Genomic DNA, 26,488 nt, shown 5'->3' on the forward strand with positions numbered 1-26,488 from the left:
ATTTATCCTAAAATCGATAAAAGGTATATTAAAACGATCAGTTTTTTTTCTGAAAGGAATACGGTCTAGATTTTCTTATTTCCTTTCTAGCTTAAGCCACGGAAATTATTACTTTATTTTTCTGGTATAATAAGACAAGATGACTATGTATTAATACTATAATAACTCGACAAACAGTTATGTGACGTATTAGATTTCATAAGGGATCTATTTTTATTTTTTTGTAGAGAACAATACATATAAATAAATAATTAGTATGTACATATATTTCTTTTTCAAATTTTATAATTAAAATACACTTACACCTATTTATATTTGCATAGCTGCTGAGAAAAAAAAAATAAACCAAAATATTTCTACAAAAAATAGAAAAACAAAAATTTAAATTTACAAACATTGCACACTACCTATACCCATAGTATATAAAATTAAAAGAATTTAAAATAGACGTAAAAACTTATCACGATTTTCCCAAGAATATCTCTTAAACAGAATTTGCTTCTGTTTTTTACCACATTCTTAATATTTTCATGGATTAAATTGTAAAATTTAGGTCCTAGATATGACATGAAATGTAAATTTAAGTCACACTTAGGTTGTGGAATATTTAAATTATTAGCCATATTGGCTCGAGTTTCATATACACTGCTTAACAATCGAAGTGGATATTATAAAAATCTGCAATTTTAGTTTGCCTTTGATTTACAATAAAACAAAATTAAATGTAATAAATAAATCTCTATTAAGTTCACTCACAATAATAGCCCCAAAAAAAATTAAATAAACAGATATCTCCTAAAAAAATTAAATTTTTAACACACAACAGGAAAAATTAAAATAAAATTACACCCTGTAAAGCGTGCCCCAAAGTCCTGTCATGAAAATTAATACCTCGTAGGTCCACCCCTGGCTCGTCTTAGTGCTGTCACCCTGTTTGGCATAGTTCTTATTAAGTTGTTAATGTAGTGTTGAGGAATGTTTTGCCATATTTCCGGTAGTTGTTCTAAGGTTAGAGGTGGCTGTTCGAGCAGGTTTAATCTTCGAGACATTTCGGCCCATACATGTTCAATGCAATTCATGTCGGGTGAATGTGGATGTCCATTCTGGTAATGCCATGAAATTCAATGCGATCATTGACAATTCTCGCACGGTGCGGGCGCGCATTATCATCGATTAAAACGAATTCTTCGCATATTGCACCAAAAAATGGTACAATTATGTTTTCTATAATAATGTCTCTATATCGTATAGCGTTCATTGTTTCATTTCTTACACCACTAAATCGGTGCGGCCACCAAAAAGGGTAGTGGGCGCCATCAAATTTTCCGATGTCCGATCAGATGTTCCTCCGTCAACCGTGGATGTGTGGCACGTCTTCTGGCTCTTAAATTGGACGCATGTAATCTTCTTCTAAAGCCGGGCGTCCACCGAAAGCGGTGCTGTGCTGTGCTGCGTTGGGCTATGCTGTGCTGTGCTGGGCAAAGCTGTAGTTGGACAGTCCACCAAAAGTTTGTCGTGCGTTAGCAAGCATAATATGATCTTATAAATTATTAATCTTTTAATTATGTTTAATAATATAGAAATTGAAAAGAATCTTTTTGATTTAAGTTCAGAAGAGGATGATTCCGAAGATGAGCATACAAATAATTTATTAAGTTGTTTGCTTATGGCGGATAAAAGAAAACACAGATTTTGGATATCAAATCATTTAGTAGAGCGAAAACAATTTGGCGAATTTCATAAATTAATTCCAGTGTTAAGTGATGAGCAGTTTAAAAATTACTTTAGGCTTTCTAGAGCTCAGTTTGTGGAAATTCATGAATTAATAAGATTTGAAATTATAAAGCTTAATACGAACTACCGAGAAAGTGTCACAACAGAGGAGCGTTTGGGTGTATGTTTAAGGTAAGTTATTTTTTTGATTATTTAAAAGTAATATTTTTAGTTTTTCCTGACACAAATTTATTCCATCATAAAAAAATAATCTAATAGGTATTAAATAAATAATTAATATTTCTGCTATAATAGCTAATAGTAATATTAATATAATAATTATGGATTATCTAAATTCCAATTTCCAAAGTAGCTTCCTGCAGTTTCGTCGCTTGATGACTGGTTGGATGTTGATTGTGGTGACGGTAGCGGAGTAGAAGTATGATGATGATGATTATGATTATTATAAATTGAGTTCGAATATTGGGGTGGCTGTAGTGTGTGAAAGTAATGTTGGGAACCGTGAGTACCAGTGCTGCTGCTGGCGTGGCTCGTAAAATTACTCAGTTCCGCCTCAGTAACAGCATCAAATATTTTTCGCTTAATGGAAACTTGTAAATGTGGAGGCATAGCAGCTGTTGTTAAATACATACTGTTGAAAAATTCCTTAAGAGGATCATTCGACCGCAATTTTTGTTCAAATTCTTTTCTTTGAGCGTCTCGCTCAGCAGCCCTAGCCTCCCTTTTTTCAGCTTGTTGTTTCATTATCGATACAACGTTTTCTTGCCATTGACTTTTTTTCTTCTTAACAGGCTCTATAAACTCAGGATTTTTCTCTTGGGTTTCTCTACTACTTATTTGAGTTTCTTCGTCAGTCACTACCGTGTGTTCAAAGTCACTGTGTGATTGTTCGTTTTGAGTTTGTATTTCTTCATGTGGCCATGTTTCCATTGTATTTTCGTTTGATGATTGCGTGTCAGCTACGTTGGAACATCTTTTTCGGTTGGTCATATATGGAATCAAAAATTCCATTTGTTTTTGGTATACCCACAACCGTTTTACCGCAGGTGCTGCGTCCCCACTTTTACATTCATTTTGCCTTTTTAAAGCGTCCCTGAAAGAATCCCTTAACTTTTTCCATACCCGTTTAGCCTCTTTTCCTAAAAAAAAAAAACTAATTTAAATATTAATAAAATTAAAAAAAAACTTTTTTTTTTAGATTTCTAGCGACGGGCGATTCCTACAAAACAATTGGATATAGTTTCCGTTTAGGAGAAAGAACTGTCTCAAAGATAGTTAATGAAGTTTGTTCATCCCTTTGGTCCCAGTTGCAACCGACATTCATGAAAATGCCCGACCAAGAGTCTTGGAAAGCCTATGAATTGGAATTTAGAGAACGATGGCAGTTTCCAAAATGTGTCGGTGCTATAGACGGCAAGCATGTGGTTATAAAAGCCCCACCGAATTCAGGTTCATCGTTTTTTAACTACAAGAAAACTTTTTCTGTAGTATTGATGGCCATAATTATTTAGGCACTAGGGAAGGTAGATCGCCTAATATAAATGAAGAACAATTAGGAAAAAGTTTGCCTGAAAATCAGTGGTTGCCATTAGCACATAGAGGTGTAAGAGCAACAGCTGAATCTTTTGCCATAAGGCAGAACTTTTGTAACTACTTTAACTCTGACACAGGAAGGATTCCGTGGCAAGATAAAATTATGTAAATAACCAGGAGTAATAAAACAAATTGTCGTACGTTTTGTATTTATTTTAAGTATCCTGTACCAAATTTCTTGAATAAATGGTTCTTTTCGAGTTAAAATAAAGAATAAATAAAAATAAATATTAAAATTTAACACCCTATACCTTAGTAACCATTTACTTTAGGTAAGTATGGAATATAGATAAATAATATAGGTATACAGGGTGTTTTACGTAACCACACTACTGTAAACTACACCCCTACTCGCTTATTTTGAATGAAACAGCCTAATATTGTTACTTTTTTGGATTTCACATTTCACACTAGATTCTAAAAACTTTAATGTATCACACTTTTATCTTTATCCAACTGTTTTTAAAATACAGGATGCCAAATAAATAATATAGTGATTTATTGCTTATTTTGAATGAAACAGCCTAATATTGTTACTTTTTTGGATTTCACATTTCACACTAGATTCTAAAAACTTTAATGTATCACACTTTTATCTTTATCCAACTGTTTTTAAAATACAGGATGCCAAATAAATAATATAGTGACTTTTACGACTTTATGGGACTCTAGAGCTAATTCTGTTAAAAGATGGAGTGAAATAAAGTTCATTTTTCTATCTTAACTTTTTCGGACCAATCTGTGTGATTTTTTAATTTTGTGTTTAATTTTGTTTTTAATTTTTAATTATGTGTGAATTTGTGTGATTTTAATTTTATTTATTTAAACTTACCGTCTGTTATATTGCACTTTTTTGAGACTTCTTCCCAGACAATATCACGTGCGTCTTGACTTTTATAGTTCTTTTCATCTACTTTCCATAGGCAAGGATTTAATCTCACAGTTTCAATGAATTGTTTCATTTTTATCGTAATTAATAAAAAAAAAACAAAACGAGTTTGCCCGTCTCCGCACAGCGTCAATCGAACACAAAGCGAAGTCATGCGGCCCCGCACGACATAGCTTGTCTCGCCGCACAGCGCCCCAGCTTTAGTGGACGGTACTTCATAAGAATGCATTGGCAACCCAGCACCGCTCAACGCCGCTCCACCCAGCACAGCACAGCACCGCTTTCGGTGGACGCCCGGCTTAATAGTCTGATTAGAACTTACCCTCTCAGTAGCATGCCTTAAGTAGCTGTTAATTCTCGAAGCCGTAAATGTTCCGTTTCTTCTTGCGGTTACTGTTATATAGCGGTCTTGAGCATGAGTTGTAGCACGTTCTCGGCCTCCACCATGCCTGTAAGCTGCAGACCCAGTCTCTACATATTTGGGACACATTTAGCCGGTTAGCAACTTTTTCTTGAGTTAGGCCCTCCTGTAGCCAACGTACTAATTGCTCGAGTTGCACTGTTTCTAACCGTCGTAGAACCATTATTTTTAAGAAAGTAAAGAGATTTATTGGTAACAATGAGAATAATAAAGTCTCTACAAGCACTTTTATGTGACTAAATTGTTAGGATTTTGAAACCGAATTCTTTAAAAGAGATAAGAATGTATGAAAAAAAGGAAAAAACGACAAAAAATATTTGCTATCAACAGGATTTACTCAAAGCATAAAACGCAACTTGATGAATTTTATTTTTTTAGGCAAATTTCGGTAATTTATAAAATATCCAGTTCGATTGTTGAGCAGTTTATATATGACAAACATTATTTGATTTTTATTCTTTATTACCTTGCACAAAATTGCACACTGCAAGGATATAATATAACATTTTTACGTCATTTATTTCATTAGAATATAATTGATTTGGGGCGTATTTGTTTAAAATTATTCTTAAGATATAATTCTGAGTTACTTTTAATTGATTTAGGTGGGAGTCATACATTTTACCTCACACAATAATGCCATATCTTAGAAGAGGATCCACTATTGCCATATAAATCATAAGAATTAATTTAATTTTTTTAAGATAAAGCACATGGTGATCCTACTTCAGATGCCTGTCGATAACAGTGCCTAAGTATTTAATATGGGATACCTCTTGCAAAGCTTCATTTATATTTTCAAGCTTAATTTGATCAAATATAGGTCTGTTTGCCATTGTTATAAAAAAAGATATATATTGGGATTTTTTAATATTTAAGGTTAATTTAAAAGTATCTAAAAAGTCCTTAACCATAGTAAAACCGGTCTTTAGTTTTAGACCCAGCTTCTCGCATGAAAGATCACCACAGCGTCATCAGCAAATGCAATGTGTTTTCCATCAAATTCAAGTTTACAGAGATAATTTACATAGACATTGAAAAGGATAGGTCCAAGCACGGTACCTTGTGGAACGCCATGTTGAACTGTTTTGTATCATATTTTTCAGTATAAGTTATAAGTAAATTAGTATATCCTATCCAACTATTTAATTTTTGACATGTAGTGGAAAAATGATGTCCCAATGGCATTCCTCTTTTTTTCTTTAAAATACCTTTATGACTCACTAAAACTCTACAAACATTAAGTTTAAAAACCAATATCATTACTCTCCCTACTAATTGTTGAAAAATGGGACAATAATTGTTGATTAATTGTTGACAGATCTCTAATGCCTCTAAGAATATTATTATTCAGCTGGGAAGACCAATAAATTATCAACAAACCTCTTGGTTTAAGAGGTCAAATTGATTGGTGGGATCTTTGGAGACTTCTCCAATGCTTTTGACAAAGTTGATATATGAATTATTGGTCCATAAAATACTACGCTGGGTTAGCGGTGAACGTTAAATTTGACAATCTGTTGTTCAGAAAGGTCATTTGGCACCTCTCTTAAATCAATTTGCCAATGACATTATTACATGCTTCCATCACTGTCATTCTGATCCGAGACTTTCAAAATCCTTAATAGTACATTTCCGTAAATAAAATGCTCATTAAACAGAATATATGTTTTGTTAAAAATACCCGGGCTCATTGTTTCACTGACGTCACCCAACTGATAATAATTGCTAGAAAATATAAACCATTCATTAAGCAACTAACGGAAGAAAATGATAAATCTTAACCTTTTAACCATATTCGAGCCTTATCATGAGTCTTAGAAGGTGCTTGCCTTGCGAAAGTGAAGTGATAAGGGCTTATAGTGTTTTACGGCAACACTTCTGAAGTGTTTTCGAGGAAATGCTGATACGGGTTTTTCGTTAACATGCGGATTTTATTTCTGTTGCGCAAAAGTCCCATTTTAATTGTAGTAATTCCTTAAACTGGAAGTTTACTTTTCCAAGAACAATGCGAATATGCACCCTAGTAATGTCACAAAAACTCGTGGCTATTCGGGAACGTATAAGTAGTTCTTACATACTCTAAAAATATAGTGGAAAATGTAGCGCAGACAAACAAGTATCAGGGTAAAAATATAAAAGCAGCTGCTTCTTTGTCTCTCTGCTTTCAGACAGGACGGCTCCATAGAGCAGAAATAGGAATGTTGATGTCAAGTATGTAAAAAGCGGGTTTAGTGATTGTTATTGTCTGTTCTTTTTTAACTGTCTACTGAACTTGTAGTTGGATAACTCAAAATGTTATGTCTGACTGCCTTTGCGCCCTTAGCGACATTTACAGCTCACTCTCTTTTAAACCATCGCCGTTTATTTCACAATTTTATCTTTATTGGGTTTTGAGATATTTGGCTTTGACAGAGAGAGAACGAGTGACTTGGAGTTGAATAGCTTAAAATATATTATAAAAATTTTTTTAAATTAAAAAAATTTACATTTTTAAACCACGACTGCCTGGATGAAAGAAAAATTAATATATTAGTATATAGAATTAGTATGAAAGAAAAATTAATATATTAGTATATAGAATAAAAATTAATATATAGAACCCCTGAAGTTTGATGAAACAAAAAAAGCATTTTTCTCTTCAATTTTGTATTCCAGGCACTTAAACTATTTTCTACTTTTCCAGGCATTATTTATTTTTTTTGAAAACGAGCTTTTCGAAAAAGTGAATTATCTGCATTGCTTTTTTCAACAAGTTTTTAATCATTTGGACAGAGGATCAGAAAGTTTTTTTTATAATTTTTTAATAATTCTAATTGTCTAGGTTTTTGTCAAAAAACCTGAAAAAAATTCAGAAACCACTTAAAAAAACGCATTTTTTTCAAATTTACACAATTAGCATTTTTAGGAGAGAGGTCAAATTGACGTTCTAAGCATTTTATTCTTGCTTATATGAAATATTAAAAAAAAAGGTGGTTGTCTATTTGCCAGAAGGTTGATGGATAAGAAAGTTTCTCAATTGACGTACTAACCATCGATTTTTGTCCATATGAAATTAAACAATAAGAAACTTCTATTTGTCAGAACACTGATGGTGTTCAATATGTTCCACAGAAAATCTCCGCCATCGACGTATTAAGCATTTGATTCATGTCTATGTAAAATATTTAAAAAAAAAATATGGTTGTCTATTTGTCAGAAATTTGATGGATAGAAAACCTTCTCCATTGACGTACTAACCATCGATTTTTGTCCATATGAAATTAAACAAAAATAAACTCCTATTTGTCAGAACACTGATGGTGTTCAATATGTTCCACAGAAAATCTCCGCCATCGACGTATTAAGCATTTGATTCATGTCTATGTAAAATATTTTAAAAAAAATATGGTTGTCTATTTGTCAGAAATTTGATGGATAGAAAGCCTTCTCCATTGACGTACTAACCATCGATTTTTGTCCATATAAAATTAAACAAAAATAAACTCCTATTTGTCAGAACACTGATGGTGTTCAATATGCTCCACAGAAAATCTTCGACATTGACGTACTAAGCCTTTGATTCATGTCTGTGTAAAATATTTTTTAAAAATGTGGTTGTCTATTTGTCAGAAGTTTGATGGATAGAAAACCTCCATTGACGTACTAACCATCGATTTTTGTCCATATGAAATTAAACAAAAATAAACTCCTATTTGTCAGAACACTGATGGTGTTCAATATGTTCCCCAGAAAATCTCCGCCATCGACGTATTAAGCATTTGATTCATGTCTATGTAAAATATTTTAAAAAAAATATGGTTGTCTATTTGTCAGAAATTTGATGGATAGAAAACCTTCTCCATTGACGTACTAACCATCGATTTTTGTCCATATGAAATTAAACAAAAATAAACTCCTATTTGTCAGAACACTGATGGTGTTCAATATGTTCCACAAAAAATCTTCGCCATTGACGTACTAAGCCTTTGATTCATGTCTATGTAAAATATTTTTATAAACATGTGGTTGTCTATTTGTAAAAGTTTGATGGATAGAAACCCTTCTCCATTGACGTACTAACCATCGATTTTTGTCCATATGAAATTAAACAAAAATAAACTCCTATTTGTCAGAACACTGATGGTGTTCAGTATGTTCCCCAGAAATTCTTCGCCATTGACGTACTAAGCATTTGATTCATGTCTGTGTAAAATATTTTTTTAAAATGTGGTTGTCTATTTGTCAGAAGTTTGATGGATAGAAAACCTTCTCCATTGACGTACTAACCATCGATTTTTGTCCATATGAAATTTAAAAAAAAAAGAAACTCCTATTTGTCAGAACACTGATGGTCTTCAATATGTTTCAAAGAAAATCTCCGCTATTAACGTACTAAGCATTTGATTCATGTCTGTGTAAAATATTTTTTTAAAAAAAAGTTTGTTGTCTATTGTCAGAAGTTTAATGGATTTTCTCCATTGATGTACTAAGCCTTTGAGTCCTGTCTTTAAATATTTAAAAAAAAATGGGCCTATTTATCAGGTTGATGAATAGGAAAGCTTTTCCATCGATTTTTGTCTATATGAAATTAACCAAAAACCAAGATATGCTGCTATTTATCAGAACATTGATGGTCTTCAATATACTCCATAGAAACTCTTGTCCATTGACGTAGTAAGCATTTGATTTCGATCTATGTTAAATATTAAAAGCAATGTGATTGTCTATTTGTCGAAGTGTTAATGATTGTCTATATGATATATAGGAAAGCTTCTGCATTGACGTACCGATTTTTATCTATATGAATTTAACCAAATATGTTGTTAAATTCATAACTGAACTTAGAGATAGATAGCTCAAAAAATTGTGGCTGAATTACTTTTAACCCTGAACAATATTTATAGGTTACTCGTTTCTTTATTTACTGCCATTTATTGCATAATTTTATCTTTACTAAATTTTGAGATATTTGACTTTTAGATAGAGAAGTTCAAATAGACATTCGCTTGTGTGACTGCCAACTGAACTATAATTAAGCTACACGTTGACCTACAAAAAAAACATGTCCAAATAGCATAATTCATTTATATTTTAAATAATTTAAGTTTGTTAAAAAAAATCTATATATTTTAACATGACATTAAAGCATAAAACCAAGTAATTTAAATGTACTTCTGTAATACCCGAGCAACAAGCCTAATATACAATACCGAAAAGTTGTTCACATGCAATATTTGCCTAGTAGAGCGAGAATATAATAATATATATATTTTTTGTTTAAAAATTACATGTTAAGTTTAAGGTCATTTATGTATGTATTTGTTTATGTTCTCTGCTTGTTTATTTTTAAACACGTATTTTAATGCAATAAGTGCACTGGCATAGCTTACCTGTAAAGTTTAATTTTGCTTTTATTAAGTTCAATCTTAATATCGTCGTACGAGTTTAAGGTTTTGAAATGGTAAGAAAATTTTTATTTAATATTCTATTTCACTCTGATGTGTCACCTATGAGGGTAATAAGTTCTGCAGCACAAAGTGTGAAAATTAAATATCTTGTGTCCGAAAACTGAATTTGCTAATTCACGAATCTGGTTTCGTAGGCGTTTTTACGGTTACAACTACCCGAGAAAGTAGGTCAGTTAAAGAAGCAAACCATAAAAAAAATGTTGCATTATGATTCAAATACCTCTTAACAATACCTAGACCAACCTTTTTTCGTCCTCGTATGATAAATTGATTGATTTCAGTCGAACGAGAGTAGAGGATTTTTTTGCAGATTAATAATATAGGCAATATACAAGTACGCAAGCTTCGCGAGGTTACCTCATTGATAGCTTTTGGAATTCAATGATTAGTTTCATATCTGTAGCAGAATTTAAATCGCTTTTAATTTCCTTGACATGGTTACTCTGTTTGGTGTCCGATAAGGTTGCTTTTTGTTTATTGATATTATTGACGTTTTCAACAGAATTTTTATAATATGTAACAGGTTTGCATATGAAAACTTAATTAGTTTCAGCATAAGTTTAGGACCATTTCTAACATTTTAAAGAAGATTTTGGTGTTGGTTTATGTCTGACGTACTATATATATTATGCTGTAATCTTCTGAGATTCATTAAGCCAAATTGATCCACATTAAAGGATTATTGCTAGGGCTGGTAACTGCCTTGGCTTTACTCCTTTACATTTTTTCCTTTTTTTTCTTAAGTCTACAGTATATATACGAAAGGGAAAATTAGAGAATAGACTTCAAGAATTTATCCAATAGTGAACGTTTAATTGCTTTGCAAAAAAATACAAAAATACATACATACATAATTATCACAGGTAGGCTTTCAAGTATATAAAAACACTTGGTCACCATGACAACGTCTAAAATCCCATGCGCACTTATCAAAAGTTTTAATGTAAAAAATGTTAATGAAAGTAGCGTTTTTTTTGAAAATGGTGAGTTGACTAAAATCGGGATAGAAGAATTTGGTAAAAGTACGTGTATTTTTTATTTAATATCCACAAATTCAGTTTAAATAAATTGACGATATTAATTATTTTATTATGAAAATAAATTTTTTGCAACTTCAAAGAAGATTCTGTTACGAAGCGTGCAATTAATTGTTGGCAAAATTTGTACAAGATTTTCACTGTTTTTAAAAGAAACAGTTGCCCCTCCTCAAATGTTTTTATTGTTAATGCTAATGATCAAATAAACAGCTTAAAAAATAGATATTTTAACACCCCGTCATAATCTATTAAATAAATTTCGAATTATCTCAATATTTATTGGAATCTCGCTCCTACTACACTTAGGTGAATTCCATTTAAAATCTGCTTATAATAGACCTATAGTGGCGAAGAACTTCGGAGTTCATTTTATAGGTTCATTATATTAGTTTGGCCATAAAAAAATGAAGTTAAAGAAACATTGATGTATATTTTATGCAAAAAATGCCAAAAGCAAAATAAGAAACATAAGGCATCGTTATTTTAATTTAAGAAGAGATGTATGGCTGTAAAGTGAACACAAACCATATTTATAGCACAAAATAAGGAATGGATGCAAAAAGGTTTGAATACATCATGAGTCCTAAAAATGGAAAAATTATTTATGGCAAAACCCGTCCCCTCGACTGTCTATTGTGTCTATCCAAACATCAAAAAATGAAAAGTAAAATATGGATAAAGATATACAGTGCATTCACGGTGAAAAGAACAAATTCATTTAAAATTCAGGTGTTTTTTCTTCTTTTATTTTTTGGACACGTCGATTAGCATTGACACTTTTTCTACACCTCAAATAGAAACTATGGCGTCAACATTAATTTTTTTAAATGGAAGATCCTGTATATTATGACGTTCTACAATACTACGATATATTCTGAATACTTTCTGTGTAACACACCATATACATACCTAAAGTCAGCGGTTTGTCAAACTTGACGTAATAGACTAATAAAACTTACCACATTAAAAAATAAAAAAATATACAATATTTATTGCAACTGATGTTCAATTTGTTGTCCATTTGTTTTTTGTGCATTTTCGGAGTCGGTAAATAACTTCCAATTGCACATTTTCCATCACTTGCGGATCGATTAGTCTAATTTCTTGTCGAATTTTTTGCTTTAAATCATCAACATTATTTGGCCAACTTCAAATAGCCCCATAAGAAAAAATCTAATGGGGTTATATCCGGCGACCTTGGTGGCCACTCAACCGATCTTCTTCGTCCAATCCATCTGTTAGGAAAAGTTTCATCAAGAAATTGTCGAACTGCGATGGCAAAGTGAGAAAGTGCCACCCGGTCTCCAAAACCAATCATCATGAGTATTTCAATTGGTTCTTTCTCAAATAAATGCATTTTATTAAAAAATTATGCGTGAAATGATAACTAATTAATATGGCAATTATAGGTTCTAAAATTGAAAACTGTTCGAAAATAATAAGGTCTACTTGAGACACCTTGTAATCAACATTTTCATTGCAAAGGACGCATTTAATCCAATGCGCAACAAATTAAACCAGTAATAAATCTAGAATACGAATAATACGATATACGAATTTTTCAGCAGTAAAGGCACATTTTTTGTGTAGAAAATTAACTCATTTTTTATTATGTAGTCAAAAAAATTATAATTTCTGTATTTTCCCCATTATTTACGAGATGTAAGGAGTCCTGGGAAATGTAATTTTTCAATCTTACGCAGTACCTTTGCGCCACTGGAACACCTTGTATAAAAATATGAATCCTAATAATTTGATAGTCATTTAGGATTGTTAAATTTATTTATCGATAACCCATCGATTCTTAATACCGCAAACTATAAAATCAAAGAACACATGTCTTGCATTCTACCACTCTGTGTGGCAATTATTTCCATAGAAGTTTTTATGTCCTTTTGAAGTTACTGCCATTATTGCCTTTGTTTTACGACCAACACCTTACGAATGCCATTGTCTGTCGTGGTTTTATTACAGATTCAATGCCTGAGTAATGACCAACCGGTTTAATTGACGCAAAATTATTTTGAAACAGCAGAGTTCATTTTTGCCTTTCCATATCGCTTAACCGTTATGTAAGTAGCGAACCCATTCATTTTGAATTATTTTATTAGTGAGGCACTCTTAGTTTAAATAGTAGGGTTGGCAAACCCTTCAAATTATACAGTACGTTTTGAGATATTTGACGTACTGGAAAATGGGCTTTGGGGGAGTCTGATGAATTTATTTAGTTTATTCTGTGTAAAATGTTATTTAATCTGAAAAATTATTTCCAAGAAATTGGAATGAGTTAGATGATGGATTGGTTTAGGAAAAACATTCAATTTATCACGTTATGTTGGTTCACGTCACGCATCCTGCAATTTTTGATGTATTTGTCCACTTAGAGGGAATACTCTTTCTTATGGTGCTAGTCGTGGGTAAAAAATGTTACAATTTTACCACTATTAGGATCTTAGTATAAGAAATTAAAATAACGTAATTTATATCTTCTAGAATGCCTAAGAGTTTGTTTAATTTCAGATCGCATGTTGGTTATGTAAAACCGAAAAACACACCGAAATCTCACGATGACAACAGAAAAAGGGGGCGCAGCCCCTAATGCGAGTAGCGACGGCGGAGGCCAAAGCACTGGAACGTCTGGACAATGCAAAGGGCACAGGTAATATGTAAAAATAATTTACTAAACCAGTCCAGGGCAACAAGAGAGAGCCATATTAAAGGGTGAATTGAGAATATTTTACTTACTTTGTATGCAAGTGGGTCTAAATTAACTTACATGCAGCATTCAATTGCCACTCGTGAATAAAACCAGAAATATTTGCTCTCATCACTTAATACTTAAATTTAACAGCGAGGATAACTTCGTTGCAATCGGCCGTTAAATCTTGAAATATAAGCGCACTTTTGACTACTTTAATATTGCGTAGGACGACTTGACGTTGGTCAGCCTTTTTAATGCAAAGTAGAGGCATATTGTGTTTCAAAGTGGGAACATATCGAAATTGCAAAAATTGATTCAAATTAAAACTAGTTGGAAAAATTAGGGATACCCTTCAATATCTCTATTTTGTCTCTTTTTTTTATTGGTGTATAATTTATCTTCTTCCTTAGGCATCTTCTATCGCAGGTTGAATACCACCATTGCTATCCAAGTTCTATTGAGCTAAAGTTAAACCAATCCCTTAAATTTCTCAACCATGATATTCTCCTACCAATGCTTCATCTTTCCTTGCATAATTAGTCTAAGTATCTCATACCGCTGTCCTCTCATTATATGTCCTAAATATTGTAACTATTGTTACCCATTTCTCAAAGTATTTCCACGTGTGTTTTTCTTTATGTCCATGATATCCTGAGCATCCTTCTATTACACCACATTTCGAAGCATGCAGTTTGTTAATGTGTTCTTGTTTAAGTGGATAAGAACCATCATAGTGTTATATATAAAATTTCTTTTCAAGGATGCTAGAGCTTTTGACAAGCAGAACAGTTACAAGTTTGTCTGTGTAATAGCGGAAAATACTTTTCTACTAAAGAACGATAACTTAAAAATAACAAAATTATATTGGTGGCAGACAACTCTGTTCTAGATATAATTTCTTCTAACTTAAATTAATTTTCTTAAGTTAAATTAATTTGGATATAAGAAATTTTCCAAAACATTTAGATACAGTTGCTTAAAATACAACATGAAGCTATGAAACTTATTAAAGATAAATTGTATTTCCAGCAAGATGGAACTCTCCTTCCGAATTTGCTTGAACGATTCTAGGCAAATGGATGCACGAGGAACAAGGGATTGGCCCGCAGGCTCTCCAGATTTAACTCCTCTAATTTTTTTTTCTGGAAATTTACGGTTGTCATTATTTGAATCCAATAAAATGTATAAACAAAGGGTGATATATTAATCAAAACGGTCGTGGGATGTAATTACAAATGGCAGTAACCTGCTTAAATAATTGTCATTATTAATTTAACCTCTGCTAATGGGTCAAAGCCATTTAAAGGTGGAACTTTCTGGCACGGCCAACAAACTTTATGGGATATTCCATATTTGTTTTTTTGGTTTATTTTCTTGGTTCGTTGCCATGTCACATTTTCGTACCTAATTAAAACGAGAACTTTCCGAAGTTAGGAACATTCTCGCGCTTAACTTGAAAAATTTTGAAACCCCTGCTCATAGTTAATAAAGCATATTTTAACGAACAGTGGGTAACCGAAAAACTTTTTTTATAAAACTGTTTTTACACAAACAATCTTCAATTTTTTGTGTTAAAATTTAAGAAGTTCCACCATCGATAATTCTATTAAAATTATATCTGACTTTCCCACAATAATAATAAATTGTTTATTAGGTTAACCACATGATCCGGTATTGTTTATGAAACAAATTAACTTGCTTGAAAATCCGATATTACCTTTAATCAGTTGGTTCAGTACTAACAACAAAAATTGTAATAGAAGTTACATTTATTGACCGAAAAGCAATTTCTAATTGTCTAGTCTTCAGTAAATATAGTCAGTGTGATTGAACCACACCCCAAGAAGAATAAACCAAAAATATTTTTCTTTTTAGATTCAAATAAGATTCAGTTCCACCGACGATATACCCTATATACCCTGTTTTCCATTCGCTAGTAATTTTCCTTACTTTCTTTGCCCTCAAACGTCCATATACACATTAAATTTAATTGACTTTTCTAGTCGTCTCTAATAAAAACAAACCTTAGTACGTCTGATAAAACGATTTATTAAAGGAAAATTGTTATAAGCTTATTACGGAAATATACGACTTAAAAGATATACTACTTGATATAGTAATGTAATTTCTCAAAGAAGACTACCCACGATATTTTCCTCTTTTCATGTATGGTCCCTTAAGTAATTTTCTTAACTTCCATTGCCTTGAAAAAGTCCATATACATAACAGTTTTAATTAATTTTTAATCCAAATAATTTCCTAAGAGAAAATTGTTTATAGCCTATGGAAAATTACTTTCATTCCCAACAAGGTTAAAATTTTCCACTACTATAATGGATTCGCCCTGCCCAAATTCGAATTCGATTTAAGTTACATTTCTGCTTTCAAAAGCCCCATTAAAAATGATGTTACATCGATTTATTTTGTCCTTGAAGGAGTTTAAGCTCAAGGTATACCCAAATAGTACTCTAATAATATTTATACAGGGCTTACATACTAATTTTTTTTTTAATTTTAGGCGCCAGGAGTCCATGTATGCCATGACTGGCTTATATTCCGAAAGCATACCAGAGGAGCAAGCAGAATCATGTACAGAGGAGGTGGGGTCTACAGCCAAATGCAACACTGCATTCTGTCATGGTACAGACACTGTGGTGATAAAATGTCACAGTCGAAACCCCTCGTCAGGTTTTGACCCTCATAGGGCTGTAGCCGCAGTCGGAACTATGGGGAGAACCAGTGAACCTCCACCTGTGATACTTAGGGATTCAAAGGACTGTGGCATTCTGGGTTTTAGGCCTTCTTGTGTACAAACCCTTGCTAGCATCAAGGTAGGTTATGAAAAAAAATAATTCAGAAAGCATACAAGGGCAAGTCAGACATTTGATTGTAGTATAATGAATACAATAAGTAATTTTTTTATAAGGAAAAGTTCCCAAAATACTTTATAAGAGTTTTAAACAATAAACAAACGCTTTTATTTATATTTTATAATCGCTTAATTAAAATAATAACGGAAAAAACAAATCCACGCTTGCCTCTACGAGAGGCATTAGGCAGTATTTGTGGCGCATTAAGAATTGGGTCACTTACACCGACTTAAACTGGCAACAATATCGAAATACTTCACCCGACTACTAGTGCTGGGCTTGAGTTTTACAATTAAATTAATATTTTCTTATATTAATTTAATCGAGACCATATGGTAAATTAGTATTATTCATTTATTAATACATAAGGTTTTTGTTTTCATTATATATATAGGATATTGCCATTTTCATTCCATAACAAAGTTCGAACAAAAATTACCGAAAATTAAGGAAATAAATTGAACAAAATTATCAACCAAGCCAAAAATAATTCATACAAAACAAGATTTATTAAACCAGATATATTATCTTAAAGAAATGGTAGATCATTTTAACAATTACTTCATAAATATGGGTTTTACTATAACAGTAAAAATATATATTCTGAAAAACTAGCTCTTTGCAAAAATAAGATATCCTCAAGATTTCTAAAAAGCTATTGATGTTTTAACACATGAGGATCCATATCACCCAACTTTATCCATTACACTTTAAAAACTCGAGAATCTAGAAAATAAATTTAACTTTAAAAAAGCAGATATTAATTTATTATAGTCTAATGTTTGGCACTGATTGGTCTTTTTTATTGAGTGAATGCTCAATTGTTACTGCCTGCACTTTGTTTTATAGTAAACTGTACGAACTTTTTGACTTATGTGCTCCACATCATAAGTCCCGTCTACATTCTACATACTCCACAATGGTTTACGCGTGACATTAAAAAAAGGACATATAGGTATAATAGAAAATACTAACAATATTGAATGTTTTGAACAATTTAAATCGCTTCGTGCCAAAATACAAACAGATATCAGTACGTCATATAAAGAATGTGTACAAAAAACGGAAAATCAAATAGGTTGAAATCCAAAGCATTTCTGGTCATTTGTAAATAATAAAAACGAATCAAACGGAATGCCAAACAATCTGCTTTTTAATGGAAATGAATGAATTAATGCCTATTCTGAGTTCTTTCAGCAGTCTTTCACAATACATAATTCAACAAATATTCTGAGAAGTGGGGCTCAAGCACCTTTGCTCAGAACATTAAAATGAGTTTACATAACATAATATTGAAATAGCAATTAGGAGGATAAAACTGACTTCTGGTCCTGATCAAATCCTCGCATTGTTTGTTTGTGATTGCTATCCGGTTCTTGGCTCTGTTTCATTTTTTTAAAAAAGAGAAAAAAATCGGATGTTACAAACTATAGGCCGGTATCAATAAATAACTTTGCTAAAGTTTTTGAAATTGTGATTTATAATGAGACATATACTATAGTATTTGGGCAACTTATACCTAATCAACATGGGTTTATTGCTGCGTTCTACTGTTTCTAAGTTGCTAATATTTACACAGTACATTACAGAGGCTATGGATAACCAAGAACAGGTCGATATACGGACTTTTCGAAGGCGTTCGATTGCTTTGACATGCAATTCTACTTAATAAACTTGACTGATTTGGCTGTGACAGCTTTTATTTAGAATTATTTCGGTCTTACCTTTGTGGACGAAAACAATACGTGGAGTTGCATGGTCATAGGTCAGACATCCTTAGTCAGCTCATGTTCACAGTTTATTTACCGCTGGGACCTTTGCTCTTCGATATATTGTTTAATGATATTGGTCAAAACATAAATACTGATTTTTCAAGACTGAGAAAATTTAAAGGAGTTTACAGGAATTGCACCAATGATGTATAAAGAATCGACTGGATCTAAATATTAAAAAATGTCAAATAATGACTTATACAGCAAAAACAATATTCATTATGACTATCACATTGACAATATTATTTTAGACAGGGCGACAAACTTTAGAGACGTCAGTGTTTTATTTGACAGTAAATTGACATTTGTGAATCACATTGAGTCAATGGTTACTAAATCGTCGAGAATGTATGGTTTCCTAGTAAGGTGTACTCATGATTTTTTTATGTTATCAACACACTTTTCTTTGCAATTATTCCACTACAATTAAAATATGCGGCAGTAATCTGGTTTCCGACACATCAAGCATATAAAGATCTCCATTTATCCTACGCAAGGTTATTTTTCTACTGAACTTTTCAATATACTTAAACTATGTTCCCTAGAATCTAGAAGAAACATGTTATCTTAGTTCATACTTCATAAACTTTTCAATAACAAAATTAATTGTTCAGAAATATTTTATCATTTGTCTTTTGTTATTTATGAAAGTCCTCAACTATACAGAATATGTGACGCTTGCAACAATCAGGAAAATAAAATAAAATATAACACTACATGCATATTCTAACACCAGTTGCCAAATTATTTTACAGTATCTGCACTTATGAAGTCCAGTTTTTAAACCAGGAAATGACCCAATAAGTGTCATTTAATTAAACTGTTTAGAATACTATTCAATGACATGTTTTAAATATATGGTATATTTAAATACATATTTAAAACGATTTAAACATAAAACAAAAATCTTTTGTATAAACGTTACAAGCTAACTAAATATTTAATTCTCCTTAACAACCAGTCCAAATAAGAACCATACACAGTTAGTCATCTAAACAAACATGAATCAAATCTTAAAAATAACTGTAATAATTTTAATTCGACTCTCATGGCTAAAACGACCGGCCATCACAATTGGGTTTAAACAAGAATTTTGCATAGATTAACATCCGGAGACAGTGACATGAAATGTAAATGCCGGTGGGTGCCAATAACTTTAGTTATTTGCATTTTAATAATTTACAATGGTATTCATTCATTACTTTAACTCAAGTGCATAATCGTTTATGCTTACACTTCTATTCTTGAATCTTATCGATCAGCGGAACAGTATATCTTGTGACTTGTTGACTTGGCTTCATTTTTTATATTATTTAATAATAAAATAATAATAACATTATACTCCATGAGATGATCAACAACGAATTCTATATGATGCAATAGGTTTATGTTTAAATTATATTAAAATTTTTGTTTTAGTTCTTCGTATTATTACTCTCCTTCTTGGTGACCCTACAGCAAGCATTAAGCTCTGGATATATCAATTCTGTGATAACCACAATTGAGAAACGATTCGAGATACCGTCGAGTCTCTCTGGATTAGTAGCATCATCTTATGAAATCGGAAATGTGATAACAGTGATATTCGTTAGTTACTTGGGTAGTCGGCGGCATATTCCAGTATGGATTGGGGTAGGGGCGATAATAATGGGGTTGGGCTCTCTCATCTTCATGGTGCCGCATTTTATTGCGGATGAGAACCTTGGGGTAACAAAGGTAAACAATAGCGAAGAAAATATGTGTCGAACTGTACCTGTGCATGAGGATATGGGGGGACTAGGAAGGTTATCTTCTGGACTGCCATCTCCGCCATTAGCACCTAATAATATTAGAGAAGATAATTGCATAGAGGGCTCACCATCTACTACCGGGCCTGTGCTATTGTTTGTGTTAGCCCAATTACTTTTAGGCTGTGGAGGGTCTCCTCTTCTGACACTAGGCACTACTTATATTGATGACCATGTACGATCAGAAAGTTCTTCTATTTATATTGGTAACTCTTTTGTTTTCATCGCTCCACGACGATTTTAAGCATTTTTTATTTATTTTAAGGATGTATGTATAGTATGGCAGCATTTGGTCCAGTTCTTGGATTTCTCCTAGGCGCCTATCTTCTTTCCTTCCACATGGACTCACTATCAAAAATCATCTCAATCAGTGCAGGCGATAGCAAATGGGTTGGCATGTGGTGGGGAGGCTTTTTACTGTGTGGATTGTTGCTTATAATCGTAGCCATACCGTTTTTCTCATTTCCAAAAGTACTTACACACGAAAAAGAAAAAATACGTTTAATGGAGAAACAGGCTGCAGCAAATGCTGCCGGTACGAGTAGCGGCAATAAAGAGAAACAGGTCAATGCGAATACAAATATTAGTGATGACACGGATGCATATGGAAAAGATATTAAAGGTGTATAAAGGTTAAGGTGAGGTTATAACTTCTCTAATCTGGTAATAAATCCTTTCCAGATATACCAAGATCCATGTGGAGGTTAGCTTCAAATCCAGTTTATATGGTCACATGTTTAGGAGCCTGCATGGAACTTATAATAGTATCTGGTTTTGTGGTGTTTCTTCCCAAATATTTGGAAACACAGTTTAATTTGGGAAAAAGCCAAGCCAGTGTTTTTACTGGTAAGCTACAAAACAATATTTTTTCATAAATGCCTTCTTCATAAGTTAAATAATTTTAGGATCCATTGCAATACCCGGAGCCTGCATAGGAATCTTTTTGGGAGGCTTGGTACTTAAGAAGATGGAACTGAGGCCAAAAGGAGCTGTACAGTTTGTCTTAATATCAAACACAATATGTCTATTGTGCTATGGCCTATTGTTCTTCTTGGGATGTGACAATCTTAAAATGGCGGGAACTACCATTCCTTACTTCAGCAGCAATCAGCCTTTCCAAGTAAATCTCACATCTGCTTGTAACTTTGGTTGCGAGTGCAGTATGGATGACGTTGAACCTGTTTGTGGAAACAATGGATTGACATATTTCAGCCCCTGTCATGCGGGCTGTACTGCCATTTTAAGCTCTAATTACACCAACTGTGCCTGTAAGAATCATTAAAAATTGAGAGACTAATTTAATGATTAAATATTTGGCTTTTAGGTATACATCAAAACATGAGCTTAAGAAATGGTTCTTCCATAAATTACGCTTCCCCACTCGAGAGTGACTACTCTGAGGTGACCATTGTGCCTGTAGCGACGGCAGGACCATGCAATTCACAATGTCATACAATATATCCATTTTTGATATTACTATTTTTTATGACGTTTATTGTGGCAATCACACAGATGCCTTTATTGATGATAGTATTAAGGTACGTTTGAGTAGTTACACAATGTATATTTTTTATGACATATGCATTTTAGGTCTGTCAGCGAAGAAGAACGATCTTTTGCATTGGGCATGCAGTTTGTTATATTTCGCTTGTTCGGATACATCCCAGCACCAATCCTTTTTGGAAATCTTATTGATTCTACTTGTTTACTGTGGAAAAGTACATGTGGATCAAAAGGAGGTAAAACTTAATTGTATTAAATGAAACTGTATTTATTAATTGTATGCATTTTTTCGCTCGTAGGCCGATGTCTGTTGTATGACATCGAACAATTCCGCTACAGATATGTAGGTTTATGTGCAGGGATCAAGATTTTGGCCTTGGGCATTTTTTTGACCGATTGGTGGTTAGTTCGCAGAAGAAAACTTTTGGATGAAGATAAAGTCATCTCTGCTAACGAGATCGTTGGATCAATTATAAGCCTAGATAAATGTAAGTCAAATTGTGTATTACAAAATTATATGATATACAATTAAACCTTTTTGAAATTTAATATTAAATACAAAAATTTATGTTAGCGCCTAAGCTTGTTTCGCGCTTAGAGCTATTGATTATAAAGTAGTTAAACTACATTTTGTTTAATCTAATTAAAGCGTACTTTAAAATTGATTCAATTCCAGAACTAAGTAGACTTATTTTAATATCTGAAAATATAGTATATCTCTAAGTGAATAGAATTTATATATTAATTTGCAAATCTTGGCTGAGACGTCAAAGCAATGATCTTTCCATTTTAAATTTTCGTCAGTTATAACAAGATATTTTATATTATTTTATACCAAAGTAAGTAACTTGATCAAGTGTTAGCGGTATAGAGTCGAAATTAGTTAGATTTGATTTATAAATGGAAAATGACATCAATTTTGTTTTAGAAATATTAAGAGAAAGATAGTTAATATTTAACCAGTTTTTTATGAGAGTTAAACTACGCTTCGCCATACCTCTAACTTCAATCCATATATTTTCTTCGTCACAAAATTGCAGTATCGTCTGCGTATGATATAAAAGTTCCAACGCGATTCAATGAGGATATATTATTAATGTATATATTAAATAATAATGCCCTGAGGGACTCCTGAGATTCGCTATTTCATACTAGTACTTTCACCAATTTTTTCCATTTGATCTCTGTCCGTGAGAAAATCAGCAAAAAGACGGGATACCAAACCTCTCACTACACTATCTTCCAGTTTTTTAATAAGTCTCTCATATGGTACTGTATCGAAGGCCTTAGCTAGATCCAAGAAGATGGCCAAACTTTTTTTTATTTTTGTTCATTGAATTGTTTATTAAATAGGTTAATTTGCGTACTGCGTCAGTAGTAGACAAGCCTGGACGAAATCCATATTTATTTTGAGATATAATTGCATGTTCAGTTTAGAGTCTTGTTTTTAAATTAAATATCTCAAAAATGTTTGCAAAATTATTTATTTATACTACAAACCTGTAGTCGGATAATTCTGATTTCGAACCCTCTTGGTAAATAGGTGCTACATTAGATGTCTTGAAGCTTAAAGGAACAGAACGAGTTCTAAATATAATATGAGTAAGCGGCGTTCTTAGATATCAATCACAGATCTTTTGCGCTTTATGATGTTCTCCTGATGATATGTAATTTTTTAAAGAATTTATTTTTATTTTAAGATCTCAGGTTCCATAACAGGTGTTAGGACATATCTATATCAGTATTTGTTGGATTCTCAGTAGAGAAACATTTATTTAAAGCCTTAGCTATGTCAATATTGTTAGTTATTGGGTTATTACTCACCAATTAGATTACATTTATCATTGGAGTTACTTTGATTCGATTTTGTTACTTCATTAATAATTTTCCCGATTTTCTTTATATTAAATTTATTTTTATCTAGCAAATCTGAATAATAATTATTTTTGGTTAATTTTATAAGTTGACTTAATTTGTTCCAATGGTTATTAAGTACAGTATTAGCCTTATTTTAATTAAGTATCTTTTTAAGTTTATTTTTTATTCGAATCCAGCATTGTATTTCATTAGTAATTCATGGTTTGATTTTGTATTCATTACTTTATTTGCTTAGAAATTTTTGATAAAGGTTAGTTGTAGTAAACTTTTACTAAATTATTGACACATTTGTCGCTGCAACGTTCCTCTTCATGCCTATTTTCGATGCTTAATTGTTTATTGAACTTTTTTTAGTTTATTATTTGTATTCGTATTGTATTCGTATAATACTTCAATATACTATAAGAAAACATTGGTACTATGTTCCCTAAAAGATCTGTACTAACAAAGATTTAAAACTCGATTTTCCTAGCTTAATAATCTGGCTACCTTAAATTTCAAAAAAAAACAATTAAACGTGAATAATTTTGAAAGTAAAGAAATAGTCCATACTTATTTATCCCCTGATGATGGACACCGCTGTGTCCGAAACATGTCGAAAATTTTAAAAAACTGAATGATGTTTAATACATAAGTAGAGGGAGACTGCAGGATTTTTATATTACCATGAATAATTTTTTTAATATTCTTTTTAGTATTTGCTGAAGGTCTAAGCAGAGGACATTCAAGGTCTCATTCCCGTTGTCACTCGAGAAATTTAAGTTCAGTGACAGCACATGATTTTCCACCTCCGAATTCCCCAAAAACAATGAAGCTAGTAAAGGAAGCATTGGAAGCCCATTTAGCTGCGAGTAAAGCAGCTGCAACCGAAGAGAAAATCGAGCCCCAGGTGGATGAAACCGATGTGGGACTTAAGAGGCGTCACATTTAGTGCAATGGTCTTATTTTTAGTTAATTTATGATTTATTCCTGCCTTTTTAGGTTACTTAAACGTTTAGGTTAGCTCTTAAACTGGTTAGTTTTAAAGATTTAGCATTATTAGTATCTTAAAGTGTTATTAAGTGACAGGTTCCTCTTGGTGTACAAACGTGATATTTTTTCTAATGTTGTCTAATGACATAATATAATGATAATTACTAATATTAGTGAAAGTTAATAAAATAAACTCTATACCCTAACAGCTAAGAAACAGATTATAATGTCTGCACACTCAGGGATCTGTCCTTGTATAAAGTCGAATTATTTCGATTTATAAGTTAAAATAACAAAAGCAGTGTTGCCGATTATAATATACAGTTCGGTCGCTCAATAACTAAATAATAAAATATACAAGAAATAATATTATTGCTAACTTACGGAATCTAAAGTTTGTACAATAATTGGAACAATATATTTTTACTAAAATACTCGGTAAGTTAGGTAAACAGTTTCATGGCAAAGTTTAATAAGCGAAGTTACTTACAACCCTCCTACATGGTTTCAAATCTTCGAATTACTTGCTAATGGCAATACTTTTATTAAACACATATCCTCCAAAATGGTTATAAATTCTACTTGCATAATTTTCACGCTTTCCAATTTTCACAAAACTTAGCTTTAACGAGAGTTCGCAAAAGAGCGTCCGATTAAACTTTATTTATTTTTAATTTAGATCATAAAGATTAACAGAGCTTTTAGTTCTTTGCCATTTAAGTAAGTTGATTGCATCAAATGTAGTGTAGCTAACCGGCCACCCAGAATCTCGTTTGAATATTATTATTTTCTGTTTTAGTCAATCCAGACTGCTGACTATTATTTAAGTATGCCGAACTTCGTCATTTGTCGTGGTTTAACGCGCGTGTCAATTATTAAAAAAAAAGACTGTTACTTGCATATCAATGATATTGTCAAACAATCACAAATTTATTTTTAAGTTAAAATTTGAATAAACTATTCTCCTTGAAATGCCTTAGCTTTCAATTAATTTCGTTACTTTGGGTTTAAGGAAAAGTTAGCAGTCTGGATTAGGGATTTAAATGTTTGTATACAAGGCGAAGTATTGAAGTTACTTATAAAAGCCTAAATTTTTTACAATCAATTCGTCCTGGCAAATCTTCAAGCAATTCCATATTGGAAAACAATAAATTACGTTTGTGTCAGTGTAAAAGATCATTTAAGTACCCATAACATAGAATACATTTTTGAAGGCTTTGTATACATACAATTAAAGGTGAAATTATTCGGTTATATTTTATTTTTTGGTACCACTGATATTTTCCTCGAATCTGATCTCTCCCTGATTATGAGGTACTTATGAGTATTTTTAAGACTTTTAAACCCTAATCGATTTTACTAAACTTAACATTCCAAGTATATTAATAAATCTTCAGCTAAGCTTGTACTTATAGATTAAATAAATCGCGGGTTAATTTCTGTGCCACAGTATACAATAGTTGTATTTCTTTCGGAAAGTTTGACTTCATTTTTGGTATTGATCTGAGACAAACAATAATTTGCCGATTTTGGCCAAGTTTATAAAATATAATTAAACCAAAGATAATAGTTTTTATAAGACTTGCTAAAATTATATTAATTTTGACCCTTCAATGGCAAAACACCAGAAGTGAACTTATAACTGTAAATAGGTACATGATTCGACTTCGAAAATATTACGGCAATATACAGTGTGATTAGAATGTTTAAGATAGATGAAGTAAAAAGAGAATGTGTATGAAATGAAGTAGAGGTCCACAAAAATATTTAATTTGTAGCTTATATTTTAATACCAACGTGTTTATTTTATTTTTTTGTTAATTTTTAATGTGCTTAAGTTTGTAATGTGGTTTTTAATATTACACCTTTGAACAATTGAAA

General features: G+C 32.0%; 1 protein-coding gene across 1 annotated transcript in view; it reads left to right on the forward strand.

Annotated features, from left to right (window-relative positions):
• LOC126748494 (solute carrier organic anion transporter family member 5A1-like) overlaps positions 1-26,488 on the forward strand; it is a 33,508-nt gene extending 7,020 nt beyond the window's left edge. The window contains exons 2-11 of the mRNA XM_050457760.1: positions 13,645-13,783; positions 16,344-16,656; positions 19,887-20,460; positions 20,520-20,876; positions 20,936-21,100; positions 21,160-21,522; positions 21,579-21,792; positions 21,845-21,993; positions 22,057-22,245; positions 24,331-26,488. Of these exons, the coding sequence (XP_050313717.1) occupies positions 13,692-13,783; positions 16,344-16,656; positions 19,887-20,460; positions 20,520-20,876; positions 20,936-21,100; positions 21,160-21,522; positions 21,579-21,792; positions 21,845-21,993; positions 22,057-22,245; positions 24,331-24,566 (2,652 nt within the window). The 5' untranslated portion in view covers positions 13,645-13,691 and the 3' untranslated portion in view covers positions 24,567-26,488. The remainder of the gene's footprint in view (positions 1-13,644; positions 13,784-16,343; positions 16,657-19,886; positions 20,461-20,519; positions 20,877-20,935; positions 21,101-21,159; positions 21,523-21,578; positions 21,793-21,844; positions 21,994-22,056; positions 22,246-24,330) is intronic.

This window comes from Anthonomus grandis, chromosome 22, assembly GCF_022605725.1.
Source record: "Anthonomus grandis grandis chromosome 22, icAntGran1.3, whole genome shotgun sequence".
Classification (NCBI taxonomy): domain Eukaryota; kingdom Metazoa; phylum Arthropoda; class Insecta; order Coleoptera; family Curculionidae; genus Anthonomus; species Anthonomus grandis.